The sequence below is a fragment of the Mus pahari genome, chromosome 20 (assembly GCF_900095145.1).
Source record: "Mus pahari chromosome 20, PAHARI_EIJ_v1.1, whole genome shotgun sequence".
NCBI classification, from domain to species: Eukaryota; Metazoa; Chordata; class Mammalia; order Rodentia; family Muridae; genus Mus; species Mus pahari.
The window spans coordinates 12,673,333-12,695,438 of record NC_034609.1 but is presented as its reverse complement, the minus strand read 5'-3'; the positions used below and the strand labels follow the sequence as shown (position 1 = coordinate 12,695,438).

Genomic DNA, 22,106 nt, shown 5'->3' with positions numbered 1-22,106 from the left:
TTCTCAATTAGTGATCAAGGGGGGGGGGAGGGCCCCTTGTGGGTGGTGCTATCTCTGGGCTGGTAGTCTTGGGTTCTATAAGAGAGCACGCTGAGCAAGCCAGGGGAAGCAAGCCAGTAAGGAACATCCCTCCATGGCCTCTGCATCAGCTTCTGCTTCCTGACCTGCTTGAGTTCCAATCCTGATTTCCTTCAGTGATGAACAGCAATGTGGAAGTGTAAGCTGACTAAACCCTTTCCTCCCCAACTTGCTTCTTGGTCATGATGTTTTGTCCAGGAATAGAAACCCTGACTCAAACAGTCACTGTAAGGCTAAAAGTGCAGTAAAAACACTTGGCACTTTGCACTAATGAAAAGGATTGTGTCTCCAGTTCAGGCCTGGATTTGAGTACTGTTTCTACATCTGACCCCTATCTTATTTCTTTGGGCATCCATTTCCTCCTCTATAAAATGGGAATATGAATATTACCTGTTCTTGCTATTTTGTAAAGTTGTCACACACACACACACACACACACACACACACACACACGGACACAGCGTTGTTTCCCTAGACACCTCTGCACATGCAACAGTGAACTCTATTTTTAGATAGCATGTCACTATGTAGCCCTGGCTAGTCTGGCATTCAGTCCTCCTGCCTCAACCCAAGGGCTGGGATGCTCCAGCACACCCATGCATGCACACCCATGCATGCACCAGCACACCCAGCACACCCATGCATGCACCGTCACACCCAGCACAAGCAGATCTTAATGTGGCCCATCTGGGTAAGTGCCAGTGGACAAAACTGTCAGTGAGCCACTGCCCAGAAGGGCTGGGCATCCAGAGATAAGAGAACAGGAAGGGCACTGACTAGGATGAGAAGCAGACAAAACAACAGGCAGCCTATGTCTCCCTGGGGAACCAATAGCTGCAACTTCATCAGCTTTTTGGAGGCAAGTTCTAGCTAATTTCTAGACCCTTAGCTTTCTTTTTTTCCAGTTACTTTAGTATATAAATTGTTTTTTAAACCACAAAGAAAAGCATAAAACTAAAAGAATCCACCTCCATACCGTCCTGGTCACCTGAAATAAAGTACTGTGTTTCCAGCCTTTGAATCCAGAATACACCTTCACTTCCGGTCTCACTTTTGCACAACACTGCCCCACACTTGATGCGTTTCATTTCGTTAACCTCTTGGAGGCTTTAACCTACCATCAACAAGCCTTTGTTTTTGTTTTGTTTTGTTTCTGTATGCATTTATTTATTTGTGCAAGGATGTATATGAATGTAAACATTAGAGGGCAACTTTCAGGAGTCGATTCTCGCCTTCATGTGGAACCTAGCGATCGAAGGAAGATCCGAAGGTTTGGCAGAACCAGTATTCTTCGGTCTGCCCGATCCTGTACAGAGGGAGTTCAATAATATTGTTAAAGACAAGAAACAAAAGCCAAGGAAAGTTAAAAGGGATTCAGGAAAACAGAGAAGAGCTTCAGAGATGGAAAAAGAAAGTCATAGAGACAGGCCCCGCCTCTGAGCCCGCCCCCCCGACGCAGCCCCGCCCTCCACCACAGGCTGCAGCGCCGCCTCCGGTCGCCAGGGGCCGCCACGCGCCGCCGCCCGCAGCCCGTCCGCTCGGCGGCCTCTCCCTCCCGCCGGTCCGCCGGCCTCTCGCCCTCCCGCCACTGGTGTCGCGCTTCGGCGCCGCGTCCCGCGCGTGGTTTTTCTCGTGAGGGGACCTCGCGCCGCCGGGCGCGTGCCGTCCCCCTGCCTCGCGGCGCGGGCTCTCGCGGGCCCCGCTCCCGCCCTCCGCTCGCCTGGCCCGGACCGGAAGCGGCGCCGCACGGCCTGGGCCTGGCGCGGGGGGCGGGCTCTGGGGCCCGGTCGGACATGGGCAAGAAGCACAAGAAGCACAAGTCGGACCGCCACTTCTACGAGGGTGAGGAGCGGCCGGCCTGCCCGCCGAGCCGCGCCGTCCCCTGCCCCGCAAGGCTCCGACCCGCGGAGATCGCCCCCCGGCGGGGCGGCGTTCGACTCGGGCCTGCCGGTCCCGGCGGGGGTTCGTGGGGCGCTGGGAGGTGGGGCGCCCGCCCTCGGTCGGCCCCGGCTCAGCCCCGCGTCCCGCTCTCGTTTCAGAGTACGTGGAGAAGCCCCTGAAGCTGGTCCTCAAAGTCGGGGGCAGCGAGGTCACTGAGCTCTCCACCGGCAGCTCCGGGCACGACTCCAGCCTCTTCGAAAACAGAAGCGACCATGACAAACACAAGGACAGAAAACGGAAAAAAAGGAAGAAAGGCGAGAAGCAGTCTCCCGGGGAAGAGAAGGGCAGAAAACGGAGAAGAGTCAAGGTAAAGGGGGCTCTGTGGCTTATGGCCCCGGGCTCCAGCTCCCAGCCTCCTCAGCCTGTCCAGTGCGACACCCAGGCGTCTGGGAAGTCTGGCTTTGTGGATGAGTGCGACACACCAGAAGCTGGTGTCACCTGGGCGCTCGGCAAGTCTTGTCCTAACTGTCCTCTCGAGCACCCGTGCTCTGCCCACCACGTCCTGGAAGCAGCCGAGTGCTGGTCTTTCGGTGACTCCTTCAAAGGCTGTTTTTTTATAATTGTCTTGGAAGGGTGAGAAGTCACTCACCGGAAAGCCTGGGAGGTCTGTCGAACGTAGCTGTTCTTCAGAAGTGAAGGCGATCTACAGGTGTCCCGAGTGGTCTTCTGAAATAAAGTTAGTTTAAGGCCAAATCGAGCTGGCGCGGCGTGAAGGCACGTGCCTGTGATCTCAGCGAGCCAACCTGTGCTGCTGCTGCTGCTGCTGCTGCTGCTGCTGCTGCTGCTGCTGCTTAATGCAAAATAAACAACCATTTTCATTAACTAGGAAATAGTAAGGAGCTGATGTCTTGATTTGCCAGGTCGGCTGAGGTTAAGTTTCTTCTCAAAGGTGAGCCCACCCATATCTGCAATTGCCCTAGAATTCCCGCCCTTCCAAAATGTTAGCCCCCACCCCCCAAGTGCTTACTAAATGCGTTAGTGCTTTTTGAAAATCATCCTTTCTGAGGCTTAATTTTAGAATTTTTTTTCTTTGCTTTATACAATCATTGATGAGTGGCCAAGCCATAGAGATTGTGTCTTTAAAATGTCTTAAATTATTTGTGTGTGGGGGGGGAGAAATGTTTTAAATGTATTCCTTTTTGCCCAGATCTTTATGGCCTTTAGCTTGACTGTGGCAGCAGTCACAGTCTTGGGTCAGGCTGGCTGGCATTTTCATTTCCTAAATTACAAAAGCACACGGGCACGAGTCTTTGCCTTTTTAACTGAGAGTTTTGAAAGTGAACATGTAAATTGTTTTACCTTTGAGTTCGACGAGTCTTGTCTGGATTATTATACTTGTGGGCACTTGGACATCAGGTATGCAGCTGGCCTAGAACTCGGTGTATGTCCATCATTGTTTTTCCTATTGCTGGGATTATGGATGTGTGGCGCCATCCCTGGCTGAGGAGCCTAAGAAAACTTTGAACAGGTACATTTTGGTATGCTTTTCACATTTAAAAGCCTTTGCCCTTGGGTAGACTTCTCATACAGGTACAGAGTTTGAGGCAGAATAGAAATTTAAATTGAAAGATATTTTCTCTCAGAATTTTAAAATTTAGGGCATGGGGTCAAGGTGCACGTAGGTACTTGTGGAGCCCAGAAGGGGATGTCAGATTCCTTAGAGCTGGAGTTACAAGCAGCTGTAATCTGTCCAATGTAGGCACCAATTCAGCAGACTTTATGTCTTGTCTGGCTGCTGGTCAGTGTCCTGATTTAGTCTGTGACCAGCATTTGCTTTCTTGGACCTTTGGGATTACCTCTCCCCCGGTGTCATCGTCACTTTACAGTAGATGCTGTGCTTCCCAACTCAGGTGTTCAGTGAGAGTACCTCTCAGATTACTTTCTTCCCTCTTAATTGTTTTATTCTCTGTCTTAAGTTTTTTTGTGTTGTTTAGGAGAAAACTCAACTTTATCCTGTGAACTCAAGAATGTACATCTTAGGCCGGGTGTGGTAGCGCACGCCTTTAATCCCAGCACTCGGGAGGCAGAGGCAGGCAGATTTCTGAGTTCAAGGCCAGCCTGGTCTACAGAGTGAGTTCCAGGACAGCCAGGGCTGTACAGAGAAACCCTGTCTCAAAAAACCAAAAAAAAAAAAAAAAAAAAAAAAAAAGAATGTACATCTTAAAAGTTTCCAGGTCACATGCGTATGGCTTTGGTGGCCACTGCTTGGCAAACAGTTCTCAGGCTATACTTTGTATCTTTAGGTCAGTGACTCTGGGGTCCCCGACCAACCAGCCACCTGGTTCCCAGCCTGTGGTCTCAACCCTTTCACAGAGGTCACCTAACAGTAACAGCAAAGTTACAGTTATGAAGTAGCAACGAAATAATTTCAGTGGTTGGGGTCACCACAGTACGAGGAACTGTGTCGTCGGGGTCACTGGAAGGTTGAGACGCACAGGTCTAGAAAGCATCAGTGTCTTATTACTCCATGTTTTTATAGCAACTTGTTCATACGTTTACATTTTGCCCATTAGACTTATCTTCCAAATTTTTATTTTATTTTTTAATGTGGATGGGTGTTTTGCTATGTGTACATCCGTATGTCATTGCATACCTGGTGCCCATTAGAGGTGAAAAGAAGGCCTTAGATCCTCTGGATCTGGAGTTGTGAGCCACCCTGGGAATTAAACCCAGGTCCTCTGGGAGAGCAGCCAGCCCTCTTAATTGCTGATGGATCTCTCTAGCCCTGCCTTTAGTTTTGAAGTTTGTAACTCCTGAGCTTGGGAGCCTGTACTAGTTTTCACATCCTCTCTGAATTACTATGGTGTCTTTTTCATTCGGGTCTTCTCTTTACATGGATTTGTAAACATTTATCTACTACTGGTCTCCCTTTCATGAGTATTTGTGTTTCACATACTTCATCCGAGTCTATAGTTTAGCTTGCTTTACTGGTTTTATTGAGGCACCCAAGTTTATAAATAAAATTTCAGATTTGGACTGGAGAGCTGTTAAGAGGCACTTGCCCTTCAAAGGGACCTGTGCTCTGTTCCTCATAGCATGCAGCTCATAACTCCCTGTAACTCCAGTTCCAGGATTTCTGATGCCCTCTTCTGGCCTTCATGTGCACTGCGTTCATGTGAGTCCATGCACATACCTAGGCGTGTGTGTGTGTGTGTGTGTGTGTGTGTGTGTGTGTGTGTGTATACATGTGTGTGTATTTTTCTAATCAGTATACATACACACACACATACATAAAATAAATAAATCTTTAAGTCAAATTTAAGGGAAAAACTCCTATTCTTGGGTCTCAGAATTTTTTATCTGAAGGTCTGAGGTTTTGCTTTGTACATTAAGTCTTTACTGGGAATCTCTGTGTGTGGCTGGTTTCTAGATTTACCGTCTGACTGTTCTGCTTGTCTGTCCCTGTGTCCACGCTGTCTCACGGTCACACTATGAAGATGTTTAGTGCTGTTAAGATTTACTGTCGTTTGTAGCTTTGGCTTCCTTGTTTGTTTCTGTGCCTGTGGCACTAGAGATCAGGCCTTAGCCAGCCTTTCTGCTGTTGGGCAAATGCTTTTCCAGAGAAGTACATCCTCTGTGCCTCCTTCTCTCACTGGGACCTTCTTCAAAACTGTTGTGTTTTTAGTCATTCACTCTTCAGGAAAAAGGGTATAATTGGTTTCTCAGATTTTGTGGAGAACGGCTTCACAGTTCTGAGTGGCATTACTGGGAATTTGATGGCTCTGGGAAGAACTAACTTGATTAACATGGTACATCTCCTTGTTCAGGTTTTCTGCTATTTATTGGCTCACTAATATTTTATGATTTTCCCTAGAAGGGACTCTTTTAGGTTTGCTTGAAGAATATTTTGTTTGTGAATAGTAGTATTTTTCTAATCAGTTATTTCTGTCATAAGGAAATATACTTATTTTCCTTGATGAACATGTTCACTTTATCCAGTAGATGGCAGCAAAATACATTGTTTTCTTAATTTAGAAATTATTCTTTTCAGTGATTTTTTTTTTTCTCCTTTGAAACTAAAGTGATATGTATTTAAAGATGTTGATTTTGAAATATTTCTAAATTGCTTCCCTTTGTTCTATTTAGGAGGATAAAAAGAAGCGGGATCGAGACCGTGCAGAGAATGAGGTGGACAGAGATCTCCAGTGTCATGTCCCTATAAGATTAGACTTACCTCCTGAGAAGCCTCTCACAAGCTCGTTAGCCAAGCAAGAAGGTTGGGATTACTCTGAGCTGTCTGTCTGAGTGAGGAGGGGGAAGCTGTAGGGAGAGAAAGGGACTGAGCATTAGCTCAAGTTACAACTTAAAGACTTGTAATGAGTTTATTATAAGTTCTCCTACTTCTCTTGGTGCATGAGAGCTCTAAGTTAGCTTCAGTGTTGAGTTGGTATTCTCAGCCTTCAACACTTGTGTGATAAATTGAATTCCTGAGTGAAGTATTTAGTAAGAATAGATGAGTTATATAAATAGAAAACTGAAGTACTAGATTATGCCTTTTTTTCTGACACACGTTTTCTGTTTGCTTTAGAAGTAGAACAGACACCCCTTCAGGAAGCTTTGAATCAACTCATGAGACAATTGCAAAGGTAAATGTTTTCCAGCCTCTTGTTTTTTTTTTTTTTTTTTAAGATGGTAATTAAACGGGTGATCCAAACCACATCTCTGTTTTTAGTTATCTAAAGTCATATTGTGTGGCCTAAACCCAAACATACTTGATTTGAAAGTAAATTATAAGTACCTTGCCTGGCAGCAAAAGTAGTCCCAAGAGGGTGACACATACTCTTATTTGGTCTGTTTTAACTGGCAACTTGAAGGGCGTTATGAAACGGCAAGTTTCTCCATTCTAAATTAGTTCCTCGTGTTCAAACTTGAAACTAGAAGTTATAAAGTTGGACTTACTTTTTTTCCACTTATAATCTCTTTTCACACAAGAAATTTTATGTAGCCTCAAATGGAACATCAAATAGATAGATCAAACATACAAAGAAGTGTGGAATTTATTTTATTTGTTTATCCTTTGGTTTTGAGACAGGGTCTGTCTACAAAGCTCAAGGTCACTGTGTAAAGCAGGGTGGCCTTGAACTCTAATCCTCCTGCTTCTGCCTCTACTTTCAGAATTCGGGGATGAAAGGTGTGCACCTTCAGGCCTGGCTTGAAATTTATTTTAAAACATTCTTTGGTGTGCATATATTTTTGCTATTTGTTAAAGATTCAAGTGAATTTGCATACTAATGACAGATGTGTGTATTCTTACAATGAATTGTGCCTTGGCAGGATGGCTGATAACATAGGACATAGAGCATCTTCAGTGGTTTTCAGAGCTGACCCATAATTTAATTTTTAATTGCCAGTGCTGAGGATGCTGCTTTGCTGTGCACAAAAAGAAGGGTTTGGGGACAATCCAGAAATCGTTGTGAATTCAGCCCTAACATCAAGCCAGAATTCATCTTCACACTTTTTATGAAACTTAAAGCAATTCAGATAGCAGTTTTTAAAATCATACATTCTAAGACAATACGTTGTAAAAAGATCCACTGACCTGACAGCCGCCTGCTGAGCAGTGGTGATGAGACACTGTAGGAGTCTGTAACTAAACCACTCCTTCAGTAAGAACTGGAAACCCTGCTTGTATAATTACAAACAAAAATGCTACAGTTGGTAACAGAAAATACCTCTAAATCTGAGCATTAATTTAGACAGCATTTGTCATATCCTGTGGGATGAATTGCATATATGTGCAAGGGCCGACCTACAGGGAAGCTGGCCACACCACAGGAAGTGCTAACAGACACCTTGGGTTCAGAGAAGTTTGATTTTGAGTTAATTTTTGGTTGTACCTTCAGAAACCTTTCTCTATTGCCAAATTTTTCTTGACCTGAGGTTATATAATACCATATTGATTCACACTCTATAGTTTAAGAAGCTAGATGGTAGAGCATGATCCTGACAGCATTAAAAATACCACCGCCGCCGGGCGTGGTGGCGCACGCCTTTAATCCCAGCACTCGGGAGGCAGAGGCAGGCGGATTTCTGAGTTCGAGGCCAGCCTGGTCTACAAAGTGAGTTCNGAGGCAGAGGCAGGCGGATTTCTGAGTTCGAGGCCAGCCTGGTCTACAAAGTGAGTTCCAGGACAGCCAGGGCTGTACAGAGAAACCCTGTCTCAAAAAACCAAAAAAAAAAAAAATACCACTGCCATGGACTCAAACCCTAGTACCACATTGAACCTTGGCTACACCAGTGCCTGGTGCCCGTCTTCCTTAAGAAGGCCTTGATACACTGAGGTTGGGGTGAGCTTTGCCTATCCTACTAATTAATTTTTTGAAAGCTCCTCTTCCAATATACAGCCAGAGTTGAGAATGACATAAAGCACTACTTTTTCTCATATAGGAGTCTATGTGTGTGCGCGCGCGCGCACACACACACACACATGGGCATGCATGCACTTGCTATAGCACACGTGTAAATGTCAAAGGACAATTTTAGGAGTCAGTTCTCTCCTTCATCCATATTGATCCTAAGAATTGAACTCGGATCTTTAGGATTTTGGGAGGTTTTGTTTTTTGTCTTGTTTTGGTTTTGTTTTTCCAGACAGAGTTGCCCTGTGTAACAACCCAAACTGTCCTGGAACTTGTTTTGTAGACCAGGCTGGCTTTGAACTCAGAGATCTATCTCCTGAAGATATTCAGTTTCTACTAGAGGAACAGTACCCCTTCTTCCGTTATATTCATAAGTCCTGCTCTGTGGTGAGATACTTTGGAAGAGGAAGTGACTCAAATCCCCTGGAGGCACTGTGTACACATCTCAGTCACCCTTTTTATTAGGTTGGGATTTCCTCCCACATTTGTCTCATGTGTGCTCTGGCCCCTTCAATCCTGAGTACTTGGAGAAGGTAGACAAAAGAGATAGGCTAGGGCCTGTAGGCTAAGGCTCCAGAGTCACCACAAGACTAAAAGCACGGGAGGGTCACACTTTGCTAATTCCCTAAGGCTACTACCTCGAGTTGGGTGCCTATCTGGAAGGAAAGATAGACAGCCAGAGGGTACTGCTGCAGAGTGAGCCCAAGCAGGCTGTTGGGGCCTTGGGAAAGAGAGCAGAGCAAAAGAACCAGACCCTCTGCCAGTTCCTGTCCCTGTTCTCATGTTCAGTCCTAACCTTGTCCTGCCGCAGTTCCCACCACAATCCAATAGGGATTTTTAAACTCTCTTGGGGAGGGGGAGGGACTTCACATGTGCATAATAGAAATACTAATTTATTGGTTGAGAAAATATGTATTGTGGTCTAGGAATGCACACCTATTTGCTATAGACCCAGAAAGGTTGTGGATATATATTCATAGGTAAACCAGGCTGAGAGAGTTGTCTAGATTACTCACAGAAGGCTACTCTAAGAGAGGTTCTGTGTCTTAAAGAGTACTGCTGTTTAAGGTATCTGACCCTTATTATATAATTTGGTCTTGAAAATCATTTCTATAATTTTTCAGTGAAAAGCATATGCAGATTTATATATGGAGTTTACATGGTCTGTCTTCTGCTTCTGTACCAGTAGATTGTGGCAGTAGGTTATGGTAGAAATAAAATATAACGTTACTTTTTATATGTCTGCACAGAAAAGACCCAAGTGCTTTCTTTTCATTTCCTGTGACGGATTTTATTGCTCCTGGCTACTCCATGATTATTAAACACCCAATGGATTTTAGTACCATGAAAGAAAAGATCAAGAATAACGACTACCAGTCCATAGAAGAACTAAAGGTAATTGTAATTAGTAATTGTATTTTGTTGTATGAAATGATAGGATCTTGTTTAGCCCAGCCTGGTCTTGAACTTCTGATTCTCCTCCCTCCACCTATAAGAACTAGGATTAATGAGCCTCCTGGTCTGGCTCGTTAGGTTTTTATTAAAGAAGTAGACTAAAGTGTAATTTGTTTAAACTGAGAGTTAAACTTTTAGAATCTGTGTAGAATAGAAAATTGTGTTAGAAATCTGCAAGTTTGTATCAGGTTCCCAGGATTAACATGATAAATCAGAGAACCAACTCTACAGAGTTGTCCCTGACTTCCTCATGTGCTACGTGGGTAGTGGAGCACACACAAGTTACGTAAAACATGTATTTAGTTGTGGAACATGGTGGTATACATTTTTAATTCTGGCACTTGGCAAATGGATTTCTGTCAATTCAAGGCCAGTCTGCCAACATAATTGAGTTCCAAGACAGAACTATGTGGGGGTCCTGCCTCAATAAATAAGTAAATAAATTTTGCTTAGTAATTGCAAATCTGAGCCCCTGAGATGGCTAAGGCACCTGCCAGGAAATCCTAGTGGCCTAAATGCTTGCTATAGAAGCCTTATGGGCAGATCTCACGGGCTCGTTGACCAGCTAGTCTAGTTGAAATAAAGAGCTCCAGGTACAGTGAGAGACTGTCTCATAAGCCGAGGGGAGACGTACACAGACACCCACCTCTGACCTACACACACACATATACACACACGTAATGCACCCATGTGAATCAGCTAAAATTTATGCAGATTAGCATCTAATTCTTACTTCGTTTCAGTTGTAGTTTCAGGATGTAGGTAATAATCCACTTACTTGAAACACTTGGAATTCCATTATTTTTCTTAATAATGGACATTTTTTCCTGACATTTTCACCAAGTAAAAATTAGTCTGAAACTTTATTTCAGACTTTATTACATTTAATTGGGGCTAGCTTATAGTTTCAGTGGTTTAGTCCGTTTTCATCATGGCAAGACATGGGTGGTGTACTGACAGACATGGTGCTGGAGAAGGAGCTGAGAGTTCTCACATCTTAATCTGTAGATAGCAGGAGGAGATTGTGACACTAGGCCTAACCTGAGCATGTAAGTCCTCAAAGCCAGCCTCCACAGTGGCACACTTCCTCCAGCAAGGACACACCTCCTAATAGTGTCACTCCTTATGGGCCAAGCATGAGTCTCTGGGGGCCATTCCTATTCTAACCACCACATGTTCACAGGAGCGAATAGAAGTTTCTCACCTGAGTATGTTTAAGTTAAGGGGTTATTTTAGCCTTCTGGAGTTTTCCACAGGCAGAAAACCATTCAGAAAGATTCCACTTTTTGAGTGATCAAGTGCCATTACACAAAGTACAGTAATGCTAACTTTCATAGCAGCTAAAATGTAAAGAATCTTAGCCACCTTGGCTGGGGATATAGCTGGTTCCTAGGTTTATGCTCCAGCACCATAAATTGCTTTAACAGACAAGACATAGAATCATTAAGGTGATCTGCCAATTCATAAACTCACTGTTGCCAGATATAACCAAGTGTTAGTTTACTGAGGGTACATAACAGTCTAATGTCTTACCTTGTTATACTCCTAGTTCACAAAGGATTCTGAGAGGTCAAGAGGTTAGCAAAAGTGTTCACCAGAGCTAAGTGTTCACATGTATTTCCACCTGGTTTTAACTTGATTTCTGTTTATTGTAAGTGCCATCACTGCTAACCAGTGAGGTTTGAGTGGTTTTGTTTGGGATTTGGAGATTTGTAGGTCATTTCTTTCTAGTTATATTCCCCCATTTTAACAGTAAGACAGTAGCATGATCACACATGCTTACAGATGTACAGATGTCTTACCAGGAAAAAGTGTGGGGCTCATGCCTAGGATGTACACATATTTGAAGTGTAAGCCCAAGTGCAGTTCTGATAACTTGGCTACTCCATTTATATGTTGTCACTCACTCCTTTAGGATATATAGTTTATTTCACATTCACATGGTTTTATAATGTCTGAAAATTATGTTTAATTTATGGTAGTGTCTAAACACTTTAAAGTAGTGTAAATATTTTAACATTTTTATCAGTTTATTTGGGTTTGGCAGGGAAAAAATTGTTAGAATTTAACTCTGGTCCCAGTTTTTGATTAAAATTTGAAGTGAAATATTTAACTCATAAATAGAAACAAAATTATCTTAAAAACTAAGGATAATATTTATAATCATATGAGCTACTACCCAGCTTGAGTTATTTGAGAGAAATATTTTCTTCAAATGGTCTGTGTATGGTTATTTTATTTTGTTTTATTTGAGACAAGAGTTTCTCTGTAACCTTGGCTGTCCTGGAAACTCACTCTGTAGTCCAGGCTGGCTTAGAACTCACAGAGATCCACCTGCCTCTGCCTTCCGAGTACTGGGATTAAAGGCCTGTGTGACCACTGCCTGGATGCTATTTAATAAATGGTGACAGAAAAAGAAGGTCTTCTTTTGTTCTTTAGTTTATGCTTTTTTCCCAAATTTTTGCAGGGCCTATATGAATTTAGACAAAGACTAGAGAGTTTGTTTCTAATGCCTTTCCTCTTACTTCTCTTTGTAGGATAACTTCAAGCTAATGTGCACTAATGCAATGATTTACAATAAGCCAGAGACCATTTATTATAAAGCTGCGAAGAAGCTGCTGCACTCAGGGATGAAAATCCTCAGTCAGGTAAAGAAACCCTCACAGACTAGTGAGTACCATCAAACCGTGTTTGCTAAGGTTAACGTGCTCCTTGTCGGCAAGTCATATTAAAGTGGGGAGAAATTAGGAGAAATTTTTTATCAAGAAAAGCTAGGTAGATGCTTATATAGTCATTTATTTTTTAAAAGTTATTATATTTGTGAGTGTGTGTGTGTGTGTGTGTACACATGTGCACACCTGCTCACCCGCCTGCTGGCCTATAAGTGTGGAAGTCAGGACAAAATGTAGGGAGTCTGTTCTCTCCTGATATGTGGATCCCGAGGAGGAAACTCAGATTGTCAGTCTTGGTAGCAAGTGCTTAACCTGCTTAGCCATGTCACCAGCCTTCCTTTTGGTTTTTAAAGGCAAGGCTTTATGTAGCCAAGGCTAGCTGAATAAACCACTTAGCCAAGGCTGATGATCCTTCTGCCTTCCCCTCCTAAGGCCTGAGGTTAGGCATACACCACCACTCCCAGTTTTATTCAGTGCTGGAACTCAGACCTGGGGCTTCGTGCATGTGAGGCAAACACTCTGACACCTGAGCTACATCCCCAGCCTCTCCTTGTAATTATTTCCCAATAGGCTCTTGACAGACTTACTTTCTTGTGGGAGAAACAGCAGCCTGACTTTCAGAATGAAAGTGGATGTAGTATGAGTTCTTTGAGGAGAAAAGTTGAGTCTCCCTTAGTGATGGAATCTAGTGCCTGATCAGCCCTGCACTTCCTAGTGGCTCAGAGTAGTAAGAACAAAATATACAAATGAGAGATAATTTGCAATTTTTCAAAGCTGCTTCTACAAGAGCAGTTCCTTCCTTGAAGGGTGATAATTAATGCAAAACAAAGAATGTGAGCCACTGGATGGAAGATAGAGGCAGGCAGATCTCTTGAGTTCAAAGCTAGCCTGGTCTGCACAGTGAGTTCCAGGACAGCTGAAGCTACACAGGGTGATCCTTTTATGTGAGCCGTCATCCTTCTGTAGGAGAGAGCTTAAACTGTGCTGCACATAAATTGTGGCAACAAAGTGTGTGAGTCTACCCATAAAAAGGGAGGGGGACTTTAATCTTAGTCTCCAATATGACTTGTAGCATGACTTTTCCAGTTCTGGATAAGAACAAAAATAGTGGAACCAGATAGGGGAGGATTATACAAAGAAGAAAGGAGTTTCAGTGTGACACAGAGACTGGTAGGAGAAAGGAATCAGAATGAAAAGTGTAAGCTCAGGCTTCGGGCAATTCAAGGATGGCAGAATTTGTCACATGTATTCACTTAGGTTTTCTGAATCACCTGTATTCAATTTCTACAGATGACAGAAAGCTTAGCTGTGTAGATGTCTGGTGTCTGTAGGCTTGGCTCTGAGAAATTCATTTGAATTGATGATTAACCTTGCATTCCTAATATTTAGACAACATCACTTCCTGCTCACTTATGTTTAGCAAAATTTGTAAAGGAGAATGTAAAATGTTTTGTTTCTTGTAAAAAGACTACCTACCAGAAGCTAGAATAGAACAAGAAGCCTGCTTGTTGTGAAAGTACACTGTTTAATTAGTCTTCATTCACTCCATAATATATACGAGATAGGGAGGGGTAGCTGGAGAGCAGAACGAGAGTATGTGAGCCGGGCGTGGTGGCGCACACCTTTAATCCCAGCACTTGGGAGGCAGAGGCAGGCGGATTTCTGAGTTTGAGGTCAGCCTGGTCTACAAAGTGAGTTCCAGGACAGCCAGGGCTATACAGAGAGACCCTGTCTTGAAAAGACAAACAAACAAACAAAGAGAGTATGTATTTTAGTGCTGGGATTAAAGATGAGTGCCACCACACCCACTGAGTAATGAATTTTCAAGGAAAAGTCATGCTTTTTATTAGTTTTTATTAGTGTCTAGTTTTTTTCATTTCTTTTAATCAGTTCTGATTTGCCACTATTTTCTCTACTACAATCAGCGTAAGAAGTAAAATACTTCAATATCTTATAAAGTTTATTGGGAGCAGGGATTAGCCTGTCCACTTTCTCTTCTCTCTCCTTGTCTTGCTTTTTTAAGATGTCTTGGAGCTGTAATCCTTCTGTGTTCCAGCCCTCTTTTGACTTCCACTCTAAATGGAAGGGATCCGTACAACAATGGTTTATAAATCTTTATATTTAGACTTTGTGAGTTAACACTACTTAGTCTAGCAGTGTAGACTCCCAAAAGAGACTAGAGTCTACACTCCTTTCCATGAATGGTATTTTTTCAAAGATAGATCTTGTGAGTACTCATTGAAAAATAGTAACAGTCGTCACCTTTTCCATTACACCCAAATATTAGTACTTAATACATGTGCTATTTTTATAAAGAATTGATAGCCGGGCATGGGAGTATAATCTCAACGCTCGGGAGATAGAAGGGGGATCAGGAGTTTGAGGCCCATGTGGGCTACACAGTGAGGTACTTGTCTCTTAAAATAGCAACAGAAAGCAAAGGAAAGATCACTAAAAATACTTGAGTAGAATGCTATATTATGGTACTCATGCAGTATTTGTAGTATGGTAGCCTTGGAATCAGATTAATGAGGTGTCTGTTCCTGTCATTTAGAAGCTGGGTGACCTTTCTCAGTTCTTCTCCTGTAGATGGGGTTGGTGCTGAACTCAAAGTTGTCTGTTACAGAGAAAAACACTATCATGCATTAGGAATCTTAAGACAGCAGGTGGCTTTAGGCCAGGATTTAGTGAGACTATCTTGGAAAGATTGTATTAAACAACATGCTTATGTGGAGGCATGGTTCCAAAAGAAAAGAAAACAAAAGAGAAAATAAAAGAATGCATTGCTTTCAAAGTAAAATTCAGAGTTTTTTTTTCTGTGACATTTCTAAATTTAGAATTTTTTTTCTTGTTCATACTTTAGTATTAGGCATACTATATTTACCAATATCTCTAAATGTTTTTATTATATTCGGTGCTGTACAAAATTGTGGAATGGAAATTAAGAACTTACTGTGAGTGCTGGTGAGATGGCTCAGTGGGTAAGAGCACCCGACTGCTCTTCCGAAGGTCCAGAGTTCAAATCCCAGCAACTACATGGTGGCTCATAACAAGATCTGACTCCCTCTTCTGGAGTGTCTGAAGACAGATACAGTGTACTTACACATAATAAATAAATCTATAAAAATTAAAAAAAAAACTTACTGTGAGAATATTATGATCTAAGTCAGTGTAGCTGTTTATCAAGTGCTAAGGATCCTCAGATAACTAGATATGATCTCAGTGATGTATACCGTGAAGAGCCAATTCACTGTTCAGAAGTATAGAGTAAAACAGCCGTTTTTAAAAGCATAGTGAGTAGGGATTTTCTGTTTTAATGATACTGTTCAGTTTGGCACTGATTCAGAAAAACTGTCAAATGCTAGTACAAACTGATAAAGGCTTCCTGAAGACAGTTTGACAGCACGCATCCTTCATCCTCCACTATAGGAATGTGCCCGGGAGGAATAAATGAGAGGCTCTGAGAGGGTTATTGGCGATGTTTATTGGGAATCTGAGAGTCTAAATATCTAGTCATAGTTTTTAGTTGACTAACTATTACATATTGTGATTATTAGAAAGCATCCTAAAGAATATATAAGGACAAATTATTTACCAAATACTGAGTATGCGCTCAGTTTGCTGAAAATATGCCACGGTGAGAAGAGAGTTGGAATGCTAACTCTGGAAGATAGGGAGCAAGTTTGTACTTGGTCTCTATCATGTCTTCATTGATTTACAGTCTGACACATCGCACATAGTTGTACAGTTACTTTAAAAGTCAAAGGGGCTGGAGACAACTCAGTTGGCTCAGTACTTTGCAAAGCATGCCCTAAGCCTTAGGTTCAATCCCCAGTACTGCATAAAACTGGAGGGCAGGGAAGGCAGGAGGATCAGGATCATCTTCAGCTACATGGTGAGGCCACCTGAACTACACGTGACCCTGTTTTACCCCTGTAAAAGCAGCAGGCGCCATGCTGTAGGGTATTTCTCACCGGCTGTACTTACTACTCGTCCGTCCCTGAGAAAAGGCCCCGGGGTTAGGCATTATTTCTCTGGCCTTAGGGCGTCCTTCATTTCTGGACTATGTTGTTGTTATTAGACTCCTATTCCTTCCCAGTCTCTTATTCCACCAGAGCGTCCCATGCTGCTATAGTGTAGAACTCAGAAGATTGTACTTCTGGTTTATCTGGTGGGAACTCTCAGAGCTAAAAGGCAGAGCAGTCTATAGGAACAAATCTGTCCTCTTTAAAATATGCCCAGACACCTCAAACCCTCAACAAATGAAATGTTCACAACACGTTATTGTAGTGGAAAATTAAGCATATGCTTAACAAAATAAGAGCCAAGTTGTTTTTTTGTTTTTTGTTGTTTTTTTTCTGGTTAGTGAGAACATTATGCACTAAGAAAAAGAAAGTGTGCTAGCAACTTTCCCCCAATGCATGTTGTTTTCACACAGCAAAATGCTAATCATTGGTGATTCCCCATAAGATTCCAGAGTACGAAGGTCCTTTACGTGTTCCAGACTTTAAGTCCTCAGTCACTCTTAGCCTTCAAAAGATAAGCCTGTATGATTTCTTAGTCCAATCACAGTTTGTCCTCTGTTAACTTTTTCATGCTATAGTATAGTTGTAAATCCTCCTCTTAAGACTGCAGATTGTTTGTCTGAACTAAGCGGACTTTATCATCTGGTTCCTTTGGTGTACTCACACTTGTTTTTCTTCCTTCTGTAATACTGCAGACTCTCATGGCAGAGGTGCATTGCTCGGTGACAGTCATACAATAAATATTTTTTAATATTTTTAGGAGAGAATTCAGAGCCTGAAGCAGAGTATAGACTTCATGGCAGACTTGCAGAAAACTCGGAAGCAGAAAGACAGAACAGATGCCTGTCAAAGTGGGGAGGACAGTGGCTGCTGGCAGCGCGAGAGAGAAGACTCTGGAGATGCTGAAACACAAGCCTTCAAAAGCCCCACTAAGGACAATAAAAAGTAATGTGCTTGCAATATGAGTTACTTTAAGCAAGACCGGAATATCGATTCAAGTTGGATTTGGGATGCCTGGTCCCCAGGAGTCAGAGCTGCCTTTCTTGACATTCAGTGCATTTGAATATTCTGATACCCTCTTGCCATGAGAGCACTATGTAGAATTGACCAACCACCTCATAGATCAGTTCCCAATATACATTTTTATTAGTTTTAAGACACCAGATTAAGGAGTTATAGTGTCAGAGAGTTCGTTTCAATAAAACTATTGTATAGCTATAATATAAACAGTGTTATATAAGATTTCACTCCATAAGGACTGGGGCGGGGGGGTTAGAAGTAGATGGGCTGACACTGAAGTGTGCACACACTTTCCACTGAAGAGCTCTGGTCCTGGTGTCTGGGCAGACCTCTGGCATGACTGGACACCAGTACACTATGGTCTGTGCTGCCCACTCACACCTGGCCCCTCACTGCTACCCATACTGGAGAGTTAAAATTAGCAGTTTGGGTTTCTGCTCTCATAGTATAAAGAAAGCTTAACTCAAAAAGAGTATTTGAATTAAAATTTATTTTCATGATTGTATCCAGAAAAAAATGTAAGAGAAGTAACACTAGGGCTCTCTGTGAAGTGACTGTAGGCAAGTGTCTCCATTGAACTGTATTCATCTTTGGAATGCTTTTTAATATTTTTCATCTTATTTAGATACTTTTTTTTTTAACTTTGTGTTAACATGTTTGTTAGGAAAGACAAAGATGTGATTGAAGACAAATGGAGAAGCAGCAACTCAGAAAGGGAGCATGAACAGATTGAGCGTGTTGTCCAGGAGTCGGGAGGCAAGCTAACACGGCGGCTGGCAAACAGTCAGGTGAGGACGTCCTTCCTTCCACCCACCCACTAGCTGTGTCTCTCAAACCAGTAGCCTTTTGATTGCTTGTGTACTAACTGTGTCTGCCATAGATCTTTCCATCACTGCAGTACTCACAGAAGAGTCCTGGGTGCTTAAAGATAAAGTATCACTTATGAAGACCAGACTGACCTTGATTGAAGTCAGTGTCTTATTGTCTCAGCCACTTAATAGTGCTGGAATTGCAGGTGTGTACTACCATGCCTGGCAGCAGACTTTAAACAACTTAAATTCTGGTCTTTGGGACTTACATTGATAACATTGGTTTTAAACCGAATAGATTCGTACATGGGTACCCCTTCCAACCCTCAGCAGTTTGTGAGTTTTTGTAGTTTTGATAATTTTTTGGTTTTATTGTTTTATGGTTTGGGAGAACTAATGGGCCACACAGCTTTTCAAAATTAGATTTCCTCATCTTTCATTTTTCAAGCCGGTCAGTATCTTGTAGACATAGCTATGAAAGTCGGTGTTCTGAATTAATAATGCTAGCCTGTGGCATTCATTTGATGGCTACTCTTCTGTATATACAAGATGCGTTAAACTTTATTCCACCTGATACTTTTGTCATTTCAGTGTGAATTTGAAAGAAGAAAACCAGATGGGACAACAACACTGGGGCTTCTCCATCCTGTGGATCCCATTATGGGAGGTAGGTCCACAGTTCAAGACTGTGTGAACCTGGTACTGTTTGCAAAGGACAGGAAAACTGGCCTGTTAGTCAGACCTTGCTTTTGACAGAATACCTGCCAAACAGCTCACAGGAAAAAGGACTTCTTCTTTCTTGGCTACACAGCTTGAGAGGACTCTTGACTCCATTGATTCTGAGCTTCTGCAGAGGTAGAGTAGGTGGGTGGAGCATGCAGTAGCAGCTACTCCCTAGTGGGGAACAGGAGGGCGAGGACACGATCTTCCTCAAGTCTGTAGAACTCCCAGAGGAGATGTGTGCAGACTTTTAGTGCATACAGCCTTGTTGAGCAGCAGTTCATGTTCAGACCATTAGCACAAGGTTCAACCATTAACCACTAAGGACTTGTCTGCGTGCTCTGTGTTTTATGGTAACAACTAGCTTAGCTTCTGCATAGGTTAATTTGTTTAATAAATAGTGCATTTTCATGCTGTCATGAGAAGAATAGTAGGAAAGTAGAAATGGAGAATAATAGAATCCCTACATTTAGGAAGTAATGTCCAGTAGTCACTGTCTTTGGAGCCCAACATAAGTTAAGCAAGATGTATGAAAGGAAGCAAGTGAGACAAGTACCTTCCCCTAATACTCTGTACACAGAAAACATCACAGAAGGAGATGTCTGTCATGACTTGAGTACTCCTTAAATGTATCTGCAATCAGAAGACTAGCTCAGCCATAATTGTATCTAAGGGAGGGTGTGGTTACCTAATGTTTCTTAGGAAGTAGGCTGATGTTATAAGGGAGCAGCTAATGAATTGGAGCAATAGCAGTGGTCCCCCTGGAGAGAAACCTTGAAGCAAAGGAAGAGCTTGATATCTTGAAAACAGAAGGGGTAAGCTTAACGTTCAGTGACCAGGACTAGCTCAGTTGATAGAGAGTGCTTACTGACTTGCCGTGCCAGTACCATAGAAACTAGGTGTGGGAACAAATGTCTTTAATCATAGCGTGTAGAATATAGAAGTAGAAAATCAAGAGTATAAGGTCATCCCTAACTGTACAACATTTCAGAGCCAACCTGGGCTACATGAGAGCCTAGCTCAAAGAGCCTCAGCTTTCTTAGTGTTGGGGTCATAGGTGTATCCAGTTTGTTGAGGCTATTTTTAATAAAAATTTAATTTTAGAAGTGTAACATAATGATAGAGAATGCCACAAGGCAGCCGGGCATGGTGGCGCATGCCTTTAAGCCCAGCACTTGGGAGGCAGAGGCAGGCCGGTTTCTGAGTTCGAGGCCAGCCTGGTCTACAGAGTGAGTTCCAGGACAGTCAAGGCTACACAGAGAAACTCTGTCTCAAAAAACCAAAAAAACAAACAAACAAACAAACAAAAAAACAATAAAATAAAGAATGCCACAAGGCAGTGCAGTATAATGAAGAGGACCTGGTTTACGGTCTAAGCCACATTCCTTTCTGAGTTTAGATTTTCTTAGCTTAAAAATATATAGAGCGCCTTGCAGTAGTGGCACACACCTTTAATCCCAGCACTTAGGAGGCAGAGGCAGACGGAGCTCTGAGTTTTAGGCCAACCTGGTCCAGAGTGAGAGTTCCATCATTGTGCTCAGGGTTTTCTTTGTGTCCTAGAGCCAGGCTACTGCCCTGTGAGGCTGGGAATGACAACGGGAAGACTGCAGTCTGGAGTGAACACCCTGCAGGGGTTCAAAGAGGATAAAAGGAACAGAGTAACCCCAGGTGAGGCCACTACCTGTTTCAGGGAGTTGGGAAGGGAAACAGTATTGTCACTCGTTGCTTCATTTGCCGGCTTTCTTGATGGTATTTCTGCAATAGAAGTTCATCACCAGCTTCAAAAGCAACTGGAAAATTGGCTATTAGCCTGCAGAGTCTCTTCCTCCTCTGCAGTAGTGCTCTGTGTCAGTGCTCTCCTGTGCAGGTGCCCTGTATCCAGTCCCACATACTCATCCAAACAGATCAGGAAAGGGCAGAATGACACGGACTTTGTTTTAAACAGTACAGTATAGCAGTTACTTATATCACACTGGATCCTACAAGTTACCTGAATATGATGTGATGTGTAATGGAGAACATCTATCGGGGTAGAAGCTATGGTCAGTTCCCAAGTATGCTGAGGGGTGACTGTATCTGTTGGGAGTTTTCTTAGATTTATGATACAGGTCAGTGAGGTTAGAAGGCATTGTCTTTTAATAAAACCAAAATGTACCTGATAATTTTAAATGATACTATAGTATTTAATTTTTTTTGACAGTATTATACTTGAATTATGGACCCTACAGTTCTTATGCCCCACATTATGACTCTACATTTGCCAATATTAGCAAAGATGATTCTGATTTAATCTATTCAACATATGGGGAAGACTCTGACCTTCCAAACAACTTCAGGTAAGCCCCCAGCTAGTACCCTGAACATGCTTTTTTCTGAAATATTAGTGTGTAATATATGGTTTGTAGATACACTTACCAAGTTATCTAAATGATAGAAAATGTGATCAGTAATCTTTTAGAGAGAACATATCTTCTTGAAATTGGCCTCCGTAGTATTTTCTAATACCTTTTTGTTGTAGATTTATTTTGTTATGTGTATGAGTGTTTTGCCTGCATGTATGTATGTGCACCACATACATACCAGCCTGTTGCTGGAGTTGTGTTGCAGGATATTTGATCACACTGTGACCCCAAGATTGTGTTGTTTACTAAAAACAAATTGTTTCCAGTTGTGGTGTGGATCAGCTCTAGCACACACCTTTAGTCCCTCTGGCTGGAATGCCAACAACCCACCCATTAATACACTTCTTTATCCCAAACAGTGAAGGTAAAGTTAGTTGGTAGAAGGAAGTAACCATGTTTGAAAATGATGTCTAATTGAGAGGCAGACAAACTGACAAATCAGAGAAAGATTCGACAGGATAGAATACGCCCAACTCTCAGGAGAAGAGAGGGAGGCTACTTAAGAGAGCAGTGCAGGCAGAAAAGAGGAAGAAAAAGAAGTAGGAGGAGGCAGTCTTCCCAGGAGAGTTTCACAGAGACAGGTTGAAGAGAGGACAAGCTAGACACAGGTGAGGACAGAACGAACCAG

The 22,106-nt window shown here is 42.6% G+C and overlaps 1 protein-coding gene across 4 annotated transcripts in view; it reads left to right on the top strand.

Annotated features, from left to right (window-relative positions):
• Positions 1–1,641: 1,641 nt before the first annotated feature.
• Brd7 (bromodomain containing 7) overlaps positions 1,642–22,106 on the top strand; it is a 30,227-nt gene continuing 9,762 nt past the window's right edge. For all 4 annotated transcript variants that reach the window (XM_021220095.1, XM_021220094.2, XM_029532560.1 and 1 more), the window contains exons 1-11: positions 1,642–1,920; positions 2,118–2,326; positions 6,106–6,235; positions 6,548–6,605; positions 9,626–9,770; positions 12,368–12,478; positions 17,288–17,472; positions 18,212–18,335; positions 18,948–19,023; positions 20,637–20,744; positions 21,277–21,412. In XM_021220095.1, the coding sequence (XP_021075754.1) occupies positions 1,872–1,920; positions 2,118–2,326; positions 6,106–6,235; positions 6,548–6,605; positions 9,626–9,770; positions 12,368–12,478; positions 17,288–17,472; positions 18,212–18,335; positions 18,948–19,023; positions 20,637–20,744; positions 21,277–21,412 (1,331 nt within the window). In that variant the 5' untranslated portion in view covers positions 1,642–1,871. The remainder of the gene's footprint in view (positions 1,921–2,117; positions 2,327–6,105; positions 6,236–6,547; positions 6,606–9,625; positions 9,771–12,367; positions 12,479–17,287; positions 17,473–18,211; positions 18,336–18,947; positions 19,024–20,636; positions 20,745–21,276; positions 21,413–22,106) is intronic.